This window comes from Lissotriton helveticus, chromosome 8 (assembly GCF_964261635.1).
Source record: "Lissotriton helveticus chromosome 8, aLisHel1.1, whole genome shotgun sequence".
Classification (NCBI taxonomy): domain Eukaryota; kingdom Metazoa; phylum Chordata; class Amphibia; order Caudata; family Salamandridae; genus Lissotriton; species Lissotriton helveticus.
In genome coordinates this window covers 1,461,687,854-1,461,704,385 of record NC_136069.1, presented here as the reverse complement: position 1 = coordinate 1,461,704,385, position 16,532 = coordinate 1,461,687,854, and the positions used below count along the sequence as shown (strand labels likewise).

At 48.5% G+C, this 16,532-nt stretch overlaps 1 protein-coding gene across 1 annotated transcript in view; it reads left to right on the top strand.

Moving 5' to 3' along the window:
- The window catches only part of SCAF4 (SR-related CTD associated factor 4), a 1,013,644-nt gene that overhangs the window by 100,415 nt on the left and 896,697 nt on the right, over positions 1–16,532 (top strand). Inside the window, exon 5 of the mRNA XM_078658400.1 lies at positions 5,391–5,526. Coding sequence (XP_078514526.1) covers positions 5,391–5,526 — 136 coding nt within the window. The remainder of the gene's footprint in view (positions 1–5,390; positions 5,527–16,532) is intronic.

Below are 16,532 nucleotides of genomic sequence, written 5' to 3'. Positions count from 1 at the left end.
GGTCCAGTAGACGGCTAAAGAAGTCAGACTTTGTGCGCTTTATTTTCCTGAAATAGTCATTTCTCTTTTTTTTAAGCGTCTTTAGATGCAGTGATGAGGGGTCAGATCTCCAGGTACGCTCTGCCATTCGCATAGTGCGCTTGTCGTCATTGAGTCTGCCATCGTACCAGGGGTTAGAACTTTTGTTGGAGACTCTCTTCAGTTGCAGTGGAGCGACTTCATTGACTATCAGTTTCATAGAGTCAAGGTAGTGGTCGGTCAGTGCTTGGGCATCCGAGACACCTGGAGGGGGGAGGAGGAGATTGTCGAGGTGGGGAGGGAGCGTAGTGGGGTTAAGACTCTTCATGTCCCTTTTCCAGATTTTGGATTTGGTGGGCTGAACCGGGTTAGGTTTAACTTTTTCGTTAATAGAGAAGGTGATAATGTGGTGATCTGACCAGTCACAAGGTTCGATCGCCTCCAGTTTGGTGGAGTCCTCCTTGGCGATGATGAGATCGAGTATTGCGCCTTTGTCGTGTGTTGGTCTATCAACTATTTGGGTGAGGTCAAGCGCATTAAGGAGAGTTTTGAGACTGTTCACCTCTGTGTCTTTCTGATCATTCCAGTGGAGGTTGAAGTCACCCAGGTAGATTTGGGTGATCTGCCGACCGGCATTGGAGTTGATCGTGTCCATGAGTTGTTGGGTGAATATGAGGTTGTCGCCAGGCGGGTGATAGATGAGATGTAAAGCACAAACTTGTTTGCCCTCGCTGGTGATATCGAGGCAGAGGAGTTCACAGGAGGTGAGGGAGGGGGAGGCAGCTTTAGTGACGGAGAGGTTGCTCCTAAAGATGCATGCAATTCCCCCGCCCGTCTTGACAGGCCTATCCAGTCTAATGATGTGATAATTGGGGGGGACTAATATGTCCATTATCGGGGTAGAGGCTTCAGTAAGCCACGTTTCCGTCAGAATGACTAGGTCCAGTTCCATTGCTGAGACGAGATCAGCGATGTCGGAGGAGTGTCTTTGGGCCGATCTGCAGTTGAGTAGGATGCATTTGAGTTTGGGGGTGAGAAGGGTGGTCGAACCTTCTAGAGAGAGGGGGATTTTTCTGAGGTTGCTAGGGACGGAAACTCTGTTGCTATGGGTTGGGAGCCTCAGAGGGTTTGAGTGAGTTGTGGGTATGGGGATGTGTGTGTTGGATATGTGTTTTACAGGACCTGGGCCATAGGAGTGTAGGAGAGAGCAAAGGTCGCGGTCAGACAGTGAGTTGAGGACACGGCGGGGGCGGTGGGAGTTATTGCGAACGGGGATAGTCGGCCATCTCGGGGATCGTTTGAGGCGAGTGTATGTAGGGGGGGTGCGTCGTTTGTAGGGTAGTGGGATGGTGGGAGGTAGGCTGGGCCGTGAGAGGAGGAGGTCTTTGATGTCGTGGACATCCTTTTTGACTTGTAGGAGATCCTCTTTGAGTTGTTGGAGGGTAGATAAGGTCGGGTCCAGAGGAGTAATGGAGATGGTGTTGGTGGTGAGAGCGATTGGTGAGTGGTTGAGTAGTGGGCTAGAAAGCGGGCAGGGTATCGGAGGGGGGGATATGCTGGCGTTGTTGAAGGGTTCTGCGGTGATAATGAGTGGGATGTTATTCGGAGTGTGGGCATATTTGTGGACGATGGGTGTTGGTGGAGTAGGTGGAGAGTGTGAGACATAAGTGGTGTCAACAGTGGGGGACGGTGTAGGTGAGTTAAAGAGAGTGAAGGCTGAAGACAGTGGGGGTGGCAGGAGGGTAGTGGGGGCTGAGAGTGGGAGGAGGGGGGATGTTAAGGTAAGAAAGGCGGTATGTTCTGTGGGGGTGTCGTGAGAGAGAGTGGGGAGGGAGCTGGGGAAGGAGATGGATCTGCCTTGGGGGGGAGGGAGAGGGAGGGGAGATAAACTCCGTACAGTGGCGTATTCAGAAGCGTTCGTGGGGGGTGCAGCGTGGGGGGAAGGGGGCGTGGGGGAGTCGAGAATGTGGGTGTATCGAGGAGGTATGGGAGGGGGTGTGCACACCTGGGTGTTGAGAGTGGGGGGGAACGAAGGGTAGGATTTGTCATTGCGCGTGCCGTTCTGGCGGTGATCTAGGTAGGAGGTGTTGTGGGTGGGGGTTATGTCATGTCATGGGAGAGAGGGATGGGGGGGGTATGAGTGGGGGTCGAGGTGGGGGTGATGTTAGAGGGGAGGCTAGTGTATGAAGGGGAGAGATTGGTGACTGCGCTTGGGGAGCGTGGGGTGGCAACAGCGGGTGGGTGATTGTTTAGGGTGCTGTGGGAGGAGGTGAGGTGCGTATCGATCTGGCGCTGAGCTATGTTAGTAGTGTTGTGGGTGGGGGCTGCGTCATCGGGGGTGATGATAGTGCAGGTGGGGTTCTGGGTGGTGGTCCGCATCTTGGAGAGGTGTTCTTTGAACTTGGGGAACAGGTTATCTAGTATTTCCAGGTTCTTGTCCGTGGATTGAATTAGGACAATCCCGTTATTGTAGATGGTGATGGTGGTTCTGCCATGGAAGAGTTGGGAAGGTGTGATTGAGAGTGTTATACCATGAGCTGTTTTCCTGGTGGCTGAGACGGTAAGTAGGGTTAGAAATGCTTTTCTCCATTGGGCTATGCGTGAGGTGTAGAAGATGAAATCAGTGTTCCGAGCTCCATTGCCCGGTGAGAAGTAGGAGTCAGCCACGGGTGTTTCAGGGTGCGACCTCAGGAGGCTATGTTTAAAACGTTTAGCTGCTTTTTTGGTGAGGGCGGGAGGGTAGTTGATTCTGTATGTGTGCTTACCGATGAGATCCATGTTAGGGTGGCTGTAGGGATGGGTGTGGGAGAAAAGACGACAGTAATCAGTCAGCCGTTGGGCTAGAGGGCACAGGAGTGACGTTAGTGCGTGGTCAAAAGTAGCAAAAAGAATAGAGGTAGCAGTCGAGGCAATCCAAGGTCAGGCAGTGCGTAGATGCAGCTTACACAATGTACAAAATTTGAGAGGTAGCAAACCATTTAGGTGGAGCCAAATTGACACAACATAGTGTACGGAATAGTAGCGGTGTAGTCCAGGTGTCGAGAATGGCTGGGTGCAGTTTGCATGAGGTAGACGAGATGGTTGAGGTGGTACTCAGTGATACAGCGAGATGAAAGTAGTATACAATAATAACCATATAGTTGAGGTAGATAGCAGTGTAAATGAGGTAATAATCAGTGCATCATAGTGATAAAGTGAAGTGAAAGTAGTTTAACAAGATAACCAGATAGTTGAGGTAGCTATCCGTGAGAGAGGGATCACAGTGCTATAGGTGCAACTTACAACATATACAATATACAACTAGGACTAAACTACTAATGGAAGTAGTATACAATAATAACCATATAATTGAGGTAGGTAGCGGTGTAAATGAGGTAATAATCAGTGCATCATAGTGATAAAGTGAAGTGAAAGTCGTTTAACATGATAACCAGCTAGTTGAGGTAGCTATCCGTGAGTGAGGGATCACAGTGCTAAAGGTGCAACTTACAACATATACAATATACAACTAGGACTAAACTACTAATGGAATTACTACATCCAATATAGGTGCAGACGACTTACAGCAATGAACATTATGGCACTGGTGGGCAGCCGATAGAATATGAGGTAGCAGTCAGTGCCCTGTCGGCAGGGAAAAGTGACAAAGGGTGTAGGTTACATTGGGTGTAGAGTACCAGTAGTCATATCATACTTCAGTAAAGGTAGTCACTAAGCACGTCAGGAGCACCAGGTTATATAGAGTGCAAAATACCCAATGTATAATGATACTGCAGTACGAGGTAGACAATTAAGCACACGTATATTTAAGTATAGAGCTATGTAGAGACTGTGGTACCGATAGTTATTGATAGCCAGGAAGACTAGTCCATGCAGACCGCCATAGAGAGATAGAGTAGTAGTCTAGCTATGGCCGCCACGAGGGGAGGACCGGGGCTCCAGTGAGAAGTGACTAGTCCAAGATGGCCACCCGATAGAGAGACTGGACAAAGATGGCCGCCACAAAAGGGTGAGGGAGACAGTAGTCCTCTCTTTGTTGTAGTTGCTCTGTGGACAGTTTCACTTTCAAGCTGAGCAGATTCTACCTTGCTGTGAGGGCGTCTTATCTTGCAGGAGCCTCGTGAGCATCTGGTGGCACAGGAGGTGATTTATAGCCTTAGATTTTATTCGTTCTCTAGTCCCCCGCCATTTTGAACAAAGGAAAGGGGTATAGGCGAGTTCACACAGAGAAAATAACTTTTTTTACACCTATTTTTACTCACAGTGAATATTGGAGGTTAGCTCTCGCTGTCTGCTGCGAGAGAATGACCGAGTGAGTGAGTCCCCTCTGTGTCTGCAACGGGACAGGGAGTGAGGGGTGCAGGTGGGGCGTCCACCGCCGCCCAGGCGGTGTACTGGGAACAAATTCGAAATAGAGGTTTTATAACACTTTGCAGCTTTCGAATGGAAACGAAAGCTGGGACAGATTGTCACTTGCCAAGCAACAATTTAATATGGTATTCCCTGGTATGTGATTGACTTACCCCGCCCTAACAACCTTTCAAAAACTCTATTTCATCATTAGCCATTATTGGTGAGGTAGCCACCTTGCCAGTTTTATAACCGGTGACCGGTAATTTGATATCTAGAATGGGAAAACAAATGGGAAATTAAAAATAAGTATTTCTTCTACTTCCTGACTCAGATAAATCCGCTAATACACCAACAATTCAAATCAAAAGGGCTTTAGAACTATCTATATAATTCCTAAAAGATCTCCAAACAAACTGGGGGTATTGATATGTCGAAAAAGAATGCAGAGAACTTTACACATTTTTATTTAGGCACCAACTCCTGGCCCTTCCAGAATCTTGGAAAGGGAAGAAAGATTCTAAGAAGGAAAAATGACTGAAATCACATCTGGGCATGGGCCTTAAAATAGTTAAAATGACGCTAAACCGACCATAATGTAATTATATCCAGGTGGGGGAGTCAGGTTGAGAGTGGAGGGAGGGAGGAACGAAGGGGGCAGAGGAGAGACAAACGACAAGAAGCCCATGCTCTGCATGCACAGAAAGAAGTGAGCTTATATACAGGGAGCCTAAAGGCTGCTTCTGCTTACTCTGCTCAGATTCCAAATGTTGACCTTTGGTGTATGTGTGAATGTCAGTTTCCTACTACCAAAGGTCTAAGGACTGGCTTTGTAAGAATGCTGTGGCTAACAACTGGTACTTATTTAAATTAAACATATTATGATTTATTAGTGTATGCATTTAACTACAATAGACTTCATAGCCTAATACATATACTGGTTTTCATTTCTATCCTGTTAATCGAAAGAAGCAAGTTTTAGCACCAAGGTGTAATTTTAACAATTTTTTGGAATTCGACAGAGTAAGATTGTTCGTGTCCTGAACCTTTGGCAGAAAAATGGGGTCTTCAAGATTGAAATCATTCAACCACTTTTGGATATGGCTGCTATAATTATTGAGCCAGTACCCGTGTCCGACATTTCTACCAACAATGAAGGTAAGAGCAGTTAATTTTTGTTCCTCATAAGAATGTTTTTACTTGTGAAGTTGAGGTGTCTGGCAATACGTTTTTTTCTCAACCTTGATTTAGTTGTGTTTATTGTGGCAACAGTTGCTGACTATTACCTTCCGTCTGACTGTATTAAAAAAAAAAGTGAGAATATTGTAAACCGTATCAATGAAGAGTGGAATGTGTAGTTTGGCAAGGCCAGTAAGTTTTCTGTCAGGAGCTAAGCGGAGGACGATGCAAGAAGGAGCTGTGATTGTGCTCCTTGTGTGCATGACCAATATATTCTCCATTGTGAGGGAATGTCCTTTATGCAAGAGCACCACCGCTTTTTGTTAGCGTAAGTGCTGGTTAATGGACTCTGAACACTGGGGCGTTGACGTCCAGCGCCAGTGTTTGTGCTCTGACCCCTAAAGTATATGTGCAACTGGCTAAACCCAACTTACCTATAAGTCCCTAGTATATGGTACTCTGTGTACACAGGGTCTGGAAGTTAAATGTCACTAGTGAACTGCAGCACCTATTGCGCAGCCACTAAAGTTAAAATGTAAAGCATGTCTCCTGGCCTGCCCCTGGCAGCCTGAGTGTGCAGTTTAAGAACTGCAAATCAGACCTGGCAAAATAAACTCTTTGCCAGGCCTAAATCTTCCTTTATACTACCTATAAGTCACCCCTGATGTAGGCCTCAAGTCCCTGTAGGTCATGGTGCACGATTTAAAAAAAGATGGAAATATGTTTTTAGGTTTTACATGCCCCATCCATAAAAAAAATCTCTGAAGTTGTTTTTCAGAGTCCGCGCTGGCTCCCCCATAGAAAAGCACTGGGTGACCTAGTAACAACCTATAATGCAAAACTTGGGTTTGGGAGTAGCTAGACCCATGCTTCAAGGGCTCAAAATGAACATTTTAATTCTCAAGAGGGCATTACAAAATGGTTGAGGGTCCATATCCCTCAGTCATTTTGAAGAAAACTGAGTGCACTTTCCACTGAAGAGCAGCAGGGTCGGGGCTTATTTGTAGGCCTGCTTGTTGGAGATGTATGAAAAGCAGCAATGTAGTCTGCAGGTCCTAAGTTCTCAAAGTGTTACCATGATTCTTTTAACAAGAAAATAAGGATAGATCCTTCTGTGGGGAGACCAGTGCTGAGACCTTTTTCTGCTATATCGCCGTATACATCTATGTGATTCTGTAAAAGATAATCACTGCTACATTCTCAAGAGTGCATTGCTTTTTTACTTTAACAAAGCTGCTTTTAATTTGGTAACATCTACCATCAATCCTGTTATATATTCCTTTTTTTTTTAAAACCGGTTTTATTTGTCACAGGTCACATATCTTGCATAGCTCCGTAAACCGGAGACTGCAGCATACATCAATGAAATTACAATAATGCCTTAGACTTTTATACCAGAAAACCCCCCACCCCACTGCCCCCCCGATTGTGTATATGCTATCCCAACTAAAGGATTACATGACCAATGTAGTACACTGAGTCCGTCCAGCACCCCACAGATCACAATCTTCATCCCAATTCAAATAGATACAATAGATGCCTCCTCCGGAGGCGGGTCAACCTCCAACCCCCGATAGTCCGCCCACCTTTTCCAAATTTTAAAATGTTTACGGGGGCATCCCCTGGCAACAAAAATTGGCAACTCTAGCCCCATGCAGTAGTCCATCCCAGATCGCCATGCAGCCAGCGGCGGAGCCCGAGTCTCCTTCCAAGCCCTGGCTACATCTCTCTTCGCCAGCGTAAGGACCCAGCAGTAACAGGTGGCCTGTCTATTGCCTCCAATACCCTCCAGTACATGCAGCAATGCCAGCCTCTGTGTGTATGGAAGCTCCCAAACCAACACCTCCGACAAACAGGAGAACACCCCCCTCCAAAATGTATGCAGCGCAAGACCACCCCAGACTGTGTAGAAGTGTGCCCTCATGCGTCCCAAACCGGAGACACTTGGGGGAGTCTATCATTCCCGCCCTCCACAGTCGCACTCTGGTGAAGTACACACGGTGTAGGTATTAAAATTGCACTAGCTGTAGGCGTGTGGATATGGCGGCTCCACGCGGACTCGCTAGAGCCTCCGCCCAGTCCTCTTCCTCCAGGTCGCCCACATCCCCTACCCATGCTGTCCGGAGGCGCTGTAAATCAGTAGAGCAATGATGAACTTATGACGCTAAATTCCTCAAAGGGATTGTCCCTAAATTTGAGGAAGGTGATATCACCAAGTGGTTCACAGTCTTTGAGAGGGCTTGTGATATGAAAAGAGTAAAGAAACCTCTCTGGGGGGCACTTGTGTGGGAACTGTTCTCTGGTAACTGCAGAGACCGGCTTCTGACCCTCTCTGGGCCAGATGCAGGGTCTTATGACCTCTTGAAGAAAACTCTGATTGAGGGATTTGCACTCACTACTGAGCAGTACAGAATTAGGTTCAGGGGAACTCGCAAAATCCAGACCCAATCCTGGATAGATTTTGTAGACTACGCAGTAAAGACACTGGATGGTTGGTTAACTGGACACAATGTGCATGATTTTACTGTACTTTAGAAATTTGTTTATGAAGGAACCCATTTTGAGTAATTGCACAAATGAAAAGTTGCATCAGCATTTGGTAGACCTAGGTCTAATTTCTCCCCAAGAATTGGGAAAGAAGGCAGATCATTGGGTCAAGACTAGGGTGACAAGGACAGCCACTGGGGGTGATCAAAAGAAGGTGGTTACAAAACCTCCCCAGGGGAAAGGTGGTGAGAATCACCAAGATAAAGTCTGAGTCTCCCAAAGAGCCCTAAAAACCTGTACAGGTGGGTGGGACCCAAACTACTCCCTATGTGCCTCAGCCCTATAGGGGGAAGAACTTTGATCCTAACAAGGCCTATTGCAACAACTGTTAAAAGTTGGGACATTTAACTGTAGACAAAAACTGCCCCTACAATAAAGCCCCTAAGGCACCCAACACAGCTACTCCAGGGACAGTGAATCTACAGATTGGAATCAGAGGAGTGCCCAGAGCAAATCTGGGAATACACTCAAGCTTGTCTAGTCTCCTTGGGGGAAATGGAGTTTGCCACTGTAGCTGGTTGGCCACCCAACTGTAAAATGTATTTGCAATACCCCTCCATTAATGGAACTAGAGTAGAAGCCCTGAGGGATAGATGTGCCAGTATCACTATAGTGAAGGAAATGCTGGTTTCCCCAGAGTAATACTTGATTGGGAAAACTTACCCAGTCACCAATGCGGACAGCATTACCACTCAACGCCCTATGGCCATGGTGACATTAGGTTGGGGGGAGGTTACTGGCCCGAAACTGGTAGTGGTCTCTCCACAATTGCCAGCTGACTGTCTGCTTGGAAATTACCTGGAAACCTCAGCCTGGGCTGAGGTTGAGCACGTAACCCATACTGGGTATCCCTAGACTGATGTGTGTGCAAACCAGAGCACAGAGCAAAAAGAAGGGTGAACAAGTAGGTTTGGAGCCTGAAAGTATGGCCCAACCAACCAAGAGAAAAAGCAAGAAGACTGGGGGACAAGCTTCTACACAGCACCGCAGGACCCCTCTTCTCAGGGAGAGGACTTGGAAACCCTATAGGGATCTGAGCCCATGGAGCTTGAGCCTTACCAGGTCGGACTCCTAGGCCCAGGGGGACCCACTAGGGAAGAGCTGTGCTAGTGTCAGCGAGACTGCCCCATTCTTGAAAGCCTGAGGCAGCAAGCTGTTTCAGAAGCACAGGGAGATGTCAGTGGTACCCACAGACCTTATTGGGAAGAGGGATTACTGTATGCTGAGGCAAGAAACCCCAATCCTGGAGCTACCAGAAGGGTGGTAGTGCCACATAAGTACAGGGAGTTCCTCCTAACTATAGCTCATGACATCCCCCTAGCTGGACATCTGGGGCTTACCAAAACTTGAGAAAGGCTAGTTAGCCACTTCTACTGGCCCCAGATGAACCAAAAAATGAAGGAGTTTGTGAGCTCCTGTGTGACCTGTCAGTCGAGTGGCAAGACAGGTGGCAAGCCATAGGCCCCCCTGATACCACTGCCAGTGGTGGGGGTACCCTTCGAAAGGGTAGGTGTGGACATTGTGGGGCCACTGGAGCCTCCCACAGCTTCATTGAACAAATTCATTCTAGTAGTAGCGGATCATGCTACTAGGTACCCTGAAGCAATTCCCCTTAGGATTACTACAGCTCCTGCAGTAGCCAAGGACCTCCTGGTTGTCTTCACCAGGGTAAGGTTTCCTAAGGAGGTGGTTTCAGACCGAGGTTCCAACTTCATGTCTGCTTACCTGAAACACAAGTGGAAGGAGTGTGGTGTGCAGTACACGTTTACTACCCCATACCACCCACAGACCAGTGGTTTTGTTAAGATTCAACAAGACATTGAAAGGTATTATCATGGGACTCCCTGAAAAACTCAAAAGGAGATGGGATGTCCTGTTGCAATGCCTGCTTTTCGCTTATAGGGAAGTGCCTCAGAAAGGAGTGGGGTTTTAACCCTATGAGCTTCTCTTTGGTCATCCTGTAAGGGAATCACTTTGTCTTGTGAAAGAAGGTTGGAAGAGGCCTCTCCAAGAACCCAAACAAGACATTGTGGACTATGTGCTTGGCCTAAGGTCCAGAATGGCTGTGTATATGGTCAAGGCATCCAAGAATCTTGAGGCCAGCCAGGAGCTGCAGAAGCACTGGTATGACCAAAAAGCTGCCATGGTTGAATTTCAACCTGGACAACATGTGTGGGTGTTGGAGCCAGTGGCGCCAAGGGCTCTCCAAGACAGATTGAGTGGCCCGTACCCTATTCTGGAGAAAAAGAGTGAGGTCACTTACTTAGTGGACCTGGGCACCAGCAGGACACTCAAAAGGGTTATCCATGTGAACCGCCTTAAACTCTATAATGACAGGGCTGACCTCACCATGCTGATGGTGACTGATGAGGAACAGGAAGCAGAGAATTAACCTCTCCCTGATCTCCTCTCTTCCAGCCCCAAAGATGGTTCAGTGGACGGGGTGGTCTTTTCAGACACCCTCTCTCCCCAACAGCAGACTGACTGCAAGCAAGTCTTGCAACAGTTTGCTAGTCTCTTTTCCTTGACCCCTGGTCTGACCAGCTGGTGTACCCATGATGTGGACACTGGTGACAGTAACCCTGTCAAAACCAAAATCTATCGACAATCAGCCCAGGTCAAAGAAAGCATCAAAGCTGAAGTCAGCAAGATGCTGGAGCTAGGAGTGATTGAACCCTCTGAGAGCCGCTTGGCTAGCCCAGTGGTTCTGGTCCCCAAACCTCATCAACAAGGGTGGAAAGAGAGATGAGGTTCTGTGTGGACTATAGAGGACTCAACTCTGTCACCAAGACGGATGCACACCCCATTCCAAGAGCAGTTGAGTTGATAGACAAGCTAGGGGCAGCCAAATTCCTCCGTACCTTTGATTTAACTGCAGGGTACTGGCAGATTGGCATGACCCCAGGAGCCAAAGAGAAAATTGCATTCTCCACCCCTGATGGGTACTATCAGTTCACTGTAATGCCTTTTGTGTTAAAGAATGCCCCTGCCACTGTCCAGAGGTTGGTGAACAAAGTCCTGACTGGATTGGAGTCCTTTAGTGCGGCTTATCTTGATGAAATTGCTGTCTTTAGCTCCACCTGATCCGCCTTGGGAGGGTTCTACAAGCCCTGCAATCTGCAGGACTGACTATCATGGCATCCAAATGCCAGATAGGGCAGGGCACTGTGGTGTACTTGGGCCACCTTGTTGGTGGAGGCCAGGTCCAACCCTTACAGCCCAAGATCCAGAGTATCGTGGACTGGGCAGCTCCAATCACCCAGACCCAAGTCCAAGCATTCCTTGGCTTGACTGGATACTACAGGAAGTTTATGAAGGGATATGGGTCCATTGCGACTCCCCTCACAGAACTCACATCCAATAAAATGCCCAAGAAAGTAAACTGGACTGCTAGCTGCCAAAAGGCTTTTGACACCCTGAAAGAAGCAATGTGCTCAGCACCCATTCTAAAAGCACAAGACTACTCCAAGCAGTTAATAGTGCAGACTGATGCCTCAGAGCTGGGGATAGGAGCGGTCCTCTCTCAGATCACTGAGGAAGGCCAAGACCAACCTGTTGCTTTTATAAGCTGGAGGCTACTCCCCAGAGAGCAGCGTTGGAGTGCCTTTGAGAGGGAGGCCTTTGCTGTGGTTTGCTCTCTGAAGAAGTTGAGGCCCTACTTGTTTGGAACTCACTTCCTGGTTCAAAGTGACACCTCTCGGATGGCTAATGCAGATGAAAGGGGGAAATGCAAAACTATTGAGATGGTCCATCTCCCTACAGGGTATGGACTTTGAAGTGGAACACCGACCAGGGACTGCCCATGCCAATGCAGATGGACTTTCCAGGTTCTTCCATTTAGACAATGAAGACTCCCTAGGGCAAGGTTAGTCTCATCACCTTTCGTTTGGGGGGGGGGGTTGTTTGAGAAAGTGCCATCTTTATTGCATTGGTATGCCCCACTTTTTCTGAACTGCTGATGTGCTTTGACTGAGTGTGCCCTGAGCTCCTGCCAACCAGGTACCCAGGGCCTGTGTTCCTTCCCTAAAACTGTGTTGAAACTAATACCCAATTGGCATCTCTGGCCACCTGTCAGCCCCTAGTAAATGGTACCCTAGGTACCCAGGGCATGGTGACCAGAGAGACCCCGGAGGGCTGCAGCACTTATTGTGCCACCCTCAGGGGCCCTGTATCCTGACACCCACACACTGCCTTTGCAGGCTGAGTGTTTAAGTACAGAACCAAACAAAGAGTCGACATGGCACACATCCCTGTGTGCCATGCCCACAGAACCCACTGCCCTGGCATACGTCTGTCACCCCTCTAGCTGGGTACCCTATGCCAGAGGTGTGGGCACAGGTGCATGAGCCCTGTGCCCCTACAGTACACAGGGCCATTCCTGGGCACTGTAAGCGCAGTGCTGCCATTAAGAGTATATGGTGCTGGGAGGTTGTAATTACGAACACCGCAGCACCATGATGGCTACACTGAAGACTGACAAGTTTGGTACCAACCATCTCCGCACATTAAACCTGCACTGATGCCAGTGTGAGATTTAATGTAAAATGCACCAGAGGGCATCTTAGAGATGCCCTCTGAAACCCTAACCTACAATCCACGCCTGGCTGAGTGGCTGCAGAGGCTGCCACACAACAGACATGTTGCTGGACCCCTGGGTGGAGAGCCTCCCGCTCTCCTGGGCCTGCAACAATGCACATCCTGGGCGAGGTGCTAGGTCTCCTCCCCCAGGATGGGCAGGGGGAAGCTTCAAAGGCATGCCGCCTCTGTGAGCTTCTCCAGACCATTTGCTGTACCCAGCAACTGGCCCCCACCAGTCCTGACCCCCACTCTGGCAGGAAGAACTATGTCAGGAAGGGGGGTGTGCCAGCCTGTGCCAACCCCACCCCTCAGGTGGGAGAGGCGAGGTGAAGCACAACCCTGGGCTCCAGCCATCTTCAAGATGGGGAGCCCTGCCCAATCACAGCTAGGCTCCTGCCCCACTCCCACAGGAGAGGAGCAGGCTAGGGGGTGTACCCACCCCAGGACAGGGACCTATTGGTCCCTGCCCTTACCCTATCTGTAACGCCCCTAAATTAATATTTAGGGGTACCATGAACCTTCCTTCCTCAGATCCTGATACGAAAAGAAGAAAGAAGATCAAGAGGAAGAAGACCCGCCGTGTAGCTGCTAACAGGACGACAACAACTGACTTGGCTCCAGCCCTACCGGCCTGTCGATCCTGTAAGCTGCTCCTGGCTAAATCCCGGCGACTCCTGTGGACAGCAACCTTGGGACACTCAGAGGACCTGCCTGCCTTGACCCTCTTAAAAGACTGGGACTCCCATCAGCAGAGGCTGTGCTGCAACAACCCCCCTGGTGCCAGCCAGGAAGCTCCGGACCAGCCCACTCTGCACCCACCGAGCTCGGCCTGTGCCCGAGTGATCCAAGACCAAGAGGATGTTCCCCCGGCGACTGGGACCCGAAGTCCAGTGCCCAAAGATCCTCTTTGACGAACCAGGCGACGCCTGCAGACTCAGAACCAGGGGCCCCTCCAACCGCGACCAGCTAAGGGTAAGCTTTCCCGACACCTAAAGACACCCTTCCACCCTACAGCCCCCTGTACCTTCCTTTGGGATACCTACCTGTGCTCCAAGATCCCAACTTACCTCTCGAAGTGGTGGTCGCCCCTGAAGAGTCTCTGTCCCAGAGCCTGCGGCCTTTGTTCATTTGTTACCTTTCCCATTGAATAACATTGAGCGCCCGACGGCTCAATAGCACCCTGCACCTAGCCGCCCGAGTTCCACTGGCTGTGCCACCTTTGACCTATCTTACTTCCCCGTTTGTCCTGAGCAAGTAACCAGGAGCCCAGCTCCCACAGCCGCGTGGCCTGATAGCCAGCAGCCACCAACCGGAGGCCCCCTGCCCCTCCTTGGATAACATTGGGCCTAACTACCTCTGCACCCGGCCGCCGCTGTGCCGCTGAGTGTGAACCAACTGTACCTACCTGACCCTGGGGGACCCCTGAGTCTGTGCCCAGAACCTTAACTTTACCAGTTGAGTACTCACCTGGAAAACAGTAACTCACTTACCTGCCATTGGATAACATTGACTGGTTTGACTCGAAAAAATCTTTTAAGTGTGAAGTTTTGGAAACTTAAAATATTCATATAAAATCAACCGAATTCCGAAGTACTCGCCTGTGATCAGGAGAGGAGCCAGTACTGTACCTTGTAGCCCAGTACTGAATTGCAAAAGTAATCCTTACCGGGTTTACTAGTAACCTGTATTTTCTTTATAGGAATTCATTGTCTGCTTTTTAATTAAATTTCTACTTTTGAAAACTTGAAATATTCTTTAAAAATCATACCAAATACTGAAACGTAATTACTTACCTGTTTTAAGTTGAGACTCCAGTGCTGGACCTAGGAGCCCAGTACTGGATTACAAAAGTAACGTAATCGTACTGTACCTGCAACCTAAATTTTCTCCCATTGGAAAACATTGCCAGTTTTCTGTTGAAAAGTTTCTAAGTGTGAACTTTTAAAATAGCTTTATATTCCTGAAAAATCACTGCAATAACTAAAACATTTTTACTAAATTGTTTTCAGCTTAGACCCCAGGACTTAATCTAGGATCCAGTCCTGGAACTACCAAAGTAATCTATAAAGTAATCAACTGTGTTTATGTAGAAAAACCCATTGAGCTCAATGCTAAATTGTGTGTAGAATTGTGTTGCCTACTGTAACCCCTGTACCTATTGTGTTTACAAAGTTTATTGCTTTTCTGCAAAGTACTCATCTGAGACCTCTCATATTGAGACCAGTATATTTTAAAACCTGTTGGTTCTAAAAATAAAACAACGATATCTTTGATATAAAAACAATTGGCCTGGAGTTCAGTCTTTGAGTGTGTGAAACCTTTTGCTGACTGAGAGTGTACAACAAATGCTTTACACTGTCCTCTGGTACTGCCTTACTGCTCGACCAAGCTACCACTTTAGAGAGTAAGTTCACACCTGGCTTTAACCTCTGGTTCGAGGCATGTGGGCTGCTGAATTCATATCTGTGCATAGATCGCCGCCTAGTGTTGGGTTCGGATGATTGCACATTGATGTCCTGGAAGAGTCTTCGAAGTATCACGAGATAAATGGCTCCTCCCTCGGACTACAGTGCGCATGGGCATCCTCTTCATCCTCAGATTGTTTTTTTTCGCCATTGGTTTCGGATGTAACTTCCAGCACTCCAAGTTCGGAATCAAAGAAAACTTTCTAAAAGGCCTTCGTTTGCGTCTGTATTGTTCCGATCTGTACCGAAGTACTTCAACGTTTGTTTGCACTCCGGTCGTTAAATCGGGCAGTTAGGCCTTCTCGACGCCACGTGGACCGGCGGTCGATGGAACGAAGTCAATTCAAGTACTGCCCGCAGAGCAAACTCACAATTCCTGCACACAGATAAGCATCCAGTGTGCAACAAATGTCTATCCCCAGATCATAATGAAGATAATTGTCTAGCTTGTGCCCAGTTCCGATCCAAAAAGACTATTCGGAATCGACGGGCGGCGAGGCAAGAAATGCAGAGGTTGGCACCGGAGCCCGAGAATATCTTTGACGATGAGGAAGAACTAGCACGCGCCGAAGACTCAGATCTAGAAGACCAATACTCCGAGCACAACTCTGAATATTATATCGACGAACAGGAAGAAATCATCGATATCGAAGACTATGAACATGACATCGTAGCTGTCTAAGACGACTCCGATGACAACGAGGGGCGAACCGTGAGTACACCGCCCCATATAGACACTACACCCCTATTAGAGACTCAGGTCGAGGCATCGCCATCAAGCCTTAGCCAAGATCTAAATACTGGTTCCTAAGCCCCGCCATACCGCCCTGCTAAGAACGTACAAAAAGAGCCTTCTGAGACGCATAATCCAAGGCCGGCTCCATCGAAACCGAAAATAATCGACACGTCCGTCTTCGGACCGAACGTTGTCGAACCGAGCGGCACAAAACCAAAGGGCGCCGAGCCGAAGGCCACCATACCAGAAAATCCTTCGAAGCCAAAGGCTGTAGAATCAACCAAATCGACTTCGACCGTCGAAAAAGGGAAAAAAACAGTCACCGAGGACAAAAGGGCAACGCCCAAAACGGTTGTCGAACCGAAACCTAAGGTTCCGAAGACCAAACACATCGAGTCGAAGGCCATCGAGCCGAAGAGGGGCATCGGGCCGAAGACGCAGGCTCCAAAGACCCCTCAAAAGCCAAAACAAGTTACCGAACCGTTGATGACCTCGGTCCAATAAAAGTGGTGAAACCGATAAAAGATACCAGACCGACAAAAACAGTCGGTCATCCGCAAAAAACACCACAGGCACTGAAAACAGTCGAAACAACCAAAGACATCGACCTGAAAAAAGTCAAACCAAAGACATTGGCGCCGAAGCAAAAGACTGTGGAA